We start from the raw sequence: 6,000 nt of genomic DNA, 5'->3' as shown, positions 1-6,000 counted from the left end.
AGAAATCCAATGTTGCCCCAAAGCAGCAAGAATTCTTGCACGTTGAACCTTCTAAACACTATAACTTAATATATCATCTCAGAAATGATACTTAGAAACTCATTAATTCTCACAATATATTCTAAATACATTCCAACAATAAATGTAGACTATCCAGGCACAATAAGATTTGCCAAGGCGTTTGTCCAGTAAAGTGACTTAATAATTCTTCTGTGACCATACTGTGTAGCCAACATTTTTTTGATGTGCTTAGATTTTCTCACCATTGCAAATTTTTTTTCTATGCATCTGGCACCCATTTAACATTTTGGACATGTTCTGCTAAAGCTAATTTGTGAGTATACAGGGGTATTTGTTTCCCTAGTAAAAAAAAAAGCCCATTATTAGTGTTTTTTATTTAGTTAGTTATATATAGTTATATGACATGAGTACATTTTTCAAATTTTTGATGTGTTTTGAAGAGTATTGTCTAACTGTAAAAATCAAGTGCTAATAGACGCTAGTTGCTACTAGACTTAAGATCCGATATTCCTCTGCAATTTAAAAGATGGAAAAGTGTAATGGGAGTTATCTGAGACAATTGTAGCAGCTGGAGAGCAAAGGTTGCCCATCCCATCTTACAGCAATACTGGGAATATACATAGTGCTATCGGAGTTTTCAACATATGTGTTTCTGTTCTTTCCCACGAAAAAGGATGGGGGACTCAAACAACTGTCACGCTGTTCCCATATACTTTATTACATTTTTCCATTTACACCTTAATTCATCCTTCAGACAGACTGTAATAATGGAAAATACTTGATAAGTAAATATGTTGCTCATTATGATGTCAAAATACTTACATATGTCTTTGAAACAGAGATATTGTTCCATAAAAGTGGAGAACCACAAAATTAATAAACAGACTTTCTGAAAGTTCATGTATTTCTTCCCCTAATACCAACTGTCGATAGTGACAGCCTAGCCACTTTGCAAAGCCCAGAAGATGGACAGCTCCGGGTACCTGTGAATTACAATTTAATAAATAAATCGCACACAGCAGTGTTTAGAAGCTCTGGACTGGATCTCATAAGTGTTTTCATTATTTGAGCAAGAACAATAATTTGCTATATCAGACTTTCAGTGGATTCTTTCCTCCATTTATAGAGGGACCCCCAATTCTTCCACTCAGCAATGATTTTTAATAAGATTATTCTTTCTGTCTATTACCTCTGAGGAAGCCGCGGGTGAAACGCGTCAGGTCAACTACAACCTGAAGTCATAAACATAAGTTAAAGGAATTCTGTATTGAAAATCAATTTTATTACATCTGGACTATATTTATTTTTTCTTCCTTCATTACTGTTGGTTATACTTACCCCTGGTGTAAGTCTACGCATTTTCTTAAGCATTACAAAGTTATTATACTATCACAAGGGTAAGCAGCAACCTACTGCCCCCCCCCCACCTTTCACAAATGCAGGCTGTTTGATTTAATTACAGACATACGTTTATTTTTTATAACATATAAAACTGAGAATAGTAGAATTTATTTTTTCTATTGCCCCTTTTGGTATTAAGGGGATAATAGCTTTCTAGCTGTAGTTTTCAAACACCATGTAATGGAATGATTATTTTTTTTAGAGTGAAGCTGTGATCCCAGTATGTTTCATATTTCCTCTGTTAACACATTAACATAGCATAGCACCATTTAATTTATTTAGGAAAGAAACACTTGGTTCTGTAAATGTTGATGACATAAAACTCTCTTAAATATTGAAGAAACTAAACCGATAGTACTTGAAATAAATATGTAATTACTTTTTTTTTAATAACAGTTCTTATAAGCTTATTTTTAAGGATGTTAGTGATCGATTATTATGATCTATAAACGCCAATAAAGTTAAATTGGAATAGTCACTATAATAGCTTTAGTATAATAAAATTCAATAATTATTACCTATAGATTGTGCTTTTCATTTCTCAACTGCTTTGGAGTTAATCTTTTGCAAGCTGAGATCCATGTCAGCCTGTGGCAGGACCAGCGCTATATAATTAATTATCTCCTCTCCCAACCAGGACCAATTAACAGCAACTTAGCAATAGATGAGATATAACATAATGGTGAAGAATAATCATGCAGATCCTATTTTCCACAAGGAATAAACATTTAAAGGGTCTTCAGTTTACAGATATTAGTTATTTTAATTTGTAAATACTTTTAAATAAGTTTATTAAGTTTTGGTCACTGTAAAATATAGAAAAAAAAAAAAAGTTCCAGATACCAGGGACTCATTGATACCGGTAAAATCTGATTGTGTCAGAAAAATAGCAAACTGCAAAAATCAATGTAATTGTATAAACCAAAAAAAAACCCCTCTTTTGGAGGCTGAAATGCATATATGAATGCTGACTTTTTAAAAATAAACTGGGGTCCTTAAATACACCAAATGTATACGTTTAATAAACGTTTAGCTTAGGTTGTTAGAAACAGAAGCTGGAGAAGTTTCAATGATGTCCCAATTTAATCATGATTTATATATGCCTATAGATATACATTATGTATACACCTAACATCTAGCAATCCTTGCTTTGTCGCACAAGCCCCAGAAGCACTTCTTAATGTCCAAATGCAGCCCAGTAAGCTCCTGTGTTTTTAAATGTATCACTTGTTCATGTAAAACATACGTTCATTACTCCCAAAGAATTCAGAAATCAGAGAGCAAATAAATGCATGCATACCTGCAGTCAATTACGATTCTATGGGGAGCTGGGATCCTGTCCATATGTTTATTCGGATCTGCACTGATTTGATAAACATATGGTACATTATATTCCCCATAACGCTCTAAGAAATAATGTTGAAGGGGAACAGGCTGGACCACCTTCAGTCTGTTAGCTGTAGCAGTCACCTTAAGCCTACAAAAATGATTGGCCGGGATGATGGGCGTTGTAGTCCATATAGTATATATTCAATACTGCAGTGTGTCCCATATGGTACAGCATTTTGTTATTGAGTTTAAGAAAATGCTTATACAGGATATTGGGCCACTATTCCCAATTCCCTCCAGGGGAAATCCATACCATACATAGGTGCATAGGGGGCTGATGTATAGAATGATACCCAGCTGGGAAGATCTCCTGGAGAAGCAAAAGGAATTAACCCTGTGAGTGCTGATCAGAGTGGCACAAAGCCTTTTTTATCTGTTTCATAGAAGCCTGGTTGTGTAGCAGTCTCCTTTGAATGTACTTTTTATATAAGGCAGTAATGCATACTATTTATTTACCCCCATGGATACGATACTGAAGAAGACAAGATTTCCCTTTTCTAACTTACAGCAACTGCAGGACGTGTTCGGGATCAGTTTCATCCTTTGTCACTCCTGAATGTGGGCGGGAGGAATAAAACCCATTGTGGAAACCTATAAAAAGAATGGAGCTGAGATCATAAAAGAGTAAAGGGAACGGGGGAAGCCAGGGAGAGGCAGAATCACATGGGGTGTATGCATGTGGGTTGCAGAGAAGTCTCACATAGCTACGTGTAGGCTGCTGTAACAAGAGCTGGCTCAGTGCTCTCTGCAGGGCAAGGCAGCTGCTTCTCCCTCTCTCTCTGCATGGACCCTGATGCTGATCAGCAGCAGGGGCATCTTAATCCCTAGTATACTCACCTGGATCCTCCTTTCAGCACAGCTTGGATGCTGAAGACTCAAAGGGCATGCCGTGCTGGGATTGAACTTTTCATACAACTCATCTTCATTTTTAGCATCTCAAGGGGGAAGACACTGCAAGTTCGAGCTTGATCTGAAAGTTATTCAAGATGATTGTTCTCTGACATCTTGCTGGACATTTATTGTTTGCAAACAACCATATGAAATCAAGCGCTCCGACTGATAAGCATGTACATGCTGCCCAATAACTTTTTAAGGTTATTGGATGTGAACTAAAGAAGAAGTGCATTTTTTTCTAACGTGTGGACTGTTGGGGAGGTTGAAGATACCTGCGCTTTACTCTCTCTTGTAGCCTGATCAGTGGAAGATGAACATGCTTTTGCTGTTGTGGAACTGGGAATGCAGCTGTCTGCTACCCCTACTAGCTACTGTGCTTTTGGTGGAGAGCTCCCAGTTAGACATCTCAAGATCCAAGGCCAACTCCATCAAGTCTATTCTGGTGGGTCATACCCCAGCCCTGGCAACCAACAGGTCTGCAATCTTCCAGCATGGCATGCCTCACAAGAAAGGCAAACAACTTGGACAGGTAGGTTGATATATAAATATATGCAATCTGGGCAGATTTATAATATATATCAATTTATGGGTGAGGTGCTCAACATGCTGCTTAACATAAAACACAAAATCATCCAGGAGATAGTGATTGATGCACATAGTATGCTTTGATCATATCTCATTTAGGCGGAAATCAAACTCATACTTTGCTGGTAGAGTACTGGTGTAAAGTAAGTAAGGTTTGTGGTCAGCACACAAGCCACAATGATTATTTTTACTTAGGTAGTGTGGATGATGATGATGGTCTTCAGCATTTTTTGTACCTAGTACCTTTTTATTGTAGAGCAACATGCTGTGTGTTGTGTTTTATGGTCGTTATATGTTAATGTAAGAGACTGTCCCTAATTCAGACAGGGTAAGACACTGTCTCTAATTCAGGCAGGGTAACACACTGTCTCTAATTCACGCAGCACCAGCATTGCATATAAAAAGATGAATAACTAATTCAATGGTGCAGGGCTCTGCAGCTAATATGTCATTAGATGGATCATATATATGTGTGATGAGTCTTCATCTTTGACTGTTTTACTTTCTAGGATAGCATTGAAAGTGGAGTATTATCTCAAACTAAAAAGCAGTGTGTCTTATCACACCTAGGCACTAAACTTCACTTGCTTCTAGGGAGATCAGTTAAATGATCTAGATTTATACCTACTAGAGTCTAGATTGAGGAAAGCATTATGTCAACTGGGAAAGCTGTACGACGTTCACCTAGTCATGAATTACATATCCCAGAGGTCCATATCCAGGCAACCAGTTGAATATATTATACTTGTATTTACTAATACCAGCATACATAATCCTCACACACGTGGCGAACCCGTGAATGTTATGGGATTCTTACATTTCACTTTCTCTGAGTCTCTGAGAAATCTCTCAGCATGGATATCATTACTTTGGTTAACAGGACATTCCTTGCCTGTAACTTCTCTTATGATATCATGTTTAAAGGACATTATGCTGAAAGGATTTTCATAGCTTCCCTTAGTGGGAGGGAGAAATATAGCACTAAGTAACAAATTGTAGATTATTTAACAATAAATGTCATTGTTTGCAAGTTGCATTTGTGAAAAAGTAGCATTGGGAATAAGTGAGTGAAGAAGTCCTTTAGGGCAAAGGCTATTTTCTTAAATCCACAAAGATCCCCACCTGCAGAATGATTTAGACAGTTCCAGAGTTAGATGACTGTATTGTGAACACTGCTGGTCACAGTGTTGGTGTGGTTTTGGAAGACATTTCAAACACCCATGTGGTCTTCTGCATGCACTTTCAAATCCAAAGGGGAATGTTGTCCATTTATTCATATTAAGGGATTTTAAAAGCTGTAGTACAGATATGCAATGAAGAAGAAGCTAAGAATAGGGAAGACAAGGACAGTAATGTATAGGGATAATGTTGCAGTAATGAAGAACAGCTAAAACAGTAAAAGGCAGAAAGGAGGCTATTGTGATTGCCTACTAAATTCCATGTTGTTTTTATTCATACAATGTAGAATGCACCATGTATTTAGAGAAATTAACATAGCTGAATAAAATGATCAATCATGGGCTTATGTACTATTCATATTAGTTACATCTGTCATTATTCACTTTTTTTCTCATTTTGCATCCTATACGAAGTCTAAATGTATGATAAAATACATAACATGAAGAGCTACATCCATAGAAGCTTGCAGCCTATGTACTAGAATTAACATATCAAGATGTGTGCATGGCAGTGTACATAGTTTGTACAAGG

At 36.9% G+C, this 6,000-nt stretch overlaps 1 protein-coding gene across 2 annotated transcripts in view; it reads left to right on the top strand.

Annotated features, from left to right (window-relative positions):
• Positions 1-4,015: 4,015 nt before the first annotated feature.
• Positions 4,016-6,000, top strand: part of LOC149289314 (dickkopf-related protein 2-like) — a 41,852-nt gene continuing 39,867 nt past the window's right edge. The window contains exon 1 of one of the 2 annotated variants that reach the window (XM_089490796.1): positions 4,016-4,234. In XM_089490796.1, the coding sequence (XP_089346922.1) occupies positions 4,016-4,234 (219 nt within the window). Of the gene's footprint in view, positions 4,239-6,000 lie in introns of both variants that reach the window. The other variant, XM_089490795.1, reaches the window with a different exon arrangement.

The sequence above is a fragment of the Sceloporus occidentalis genome, unplaced genomic scaffold, assembly GCF_023333645.1.
Source record: "Sceloporus occidentalis isolate IW3139 unplaced genomic scaffold, rSceOcc1.0.p SCAF_46, whole genome shotgun sequence".
NCBI classification, from domain to species: domain Eukaryota; kingdom Metazoa; phylum Chordata; class Lepidosauria; order Squamata; family Phrynosomatidae; genus Sceloporus; species Sceloporus occidentalis.
Note: the sequence above shows the minus strand (reverse complement) of the source record. Positions and strands in the feature narration are given on the sequence as shown.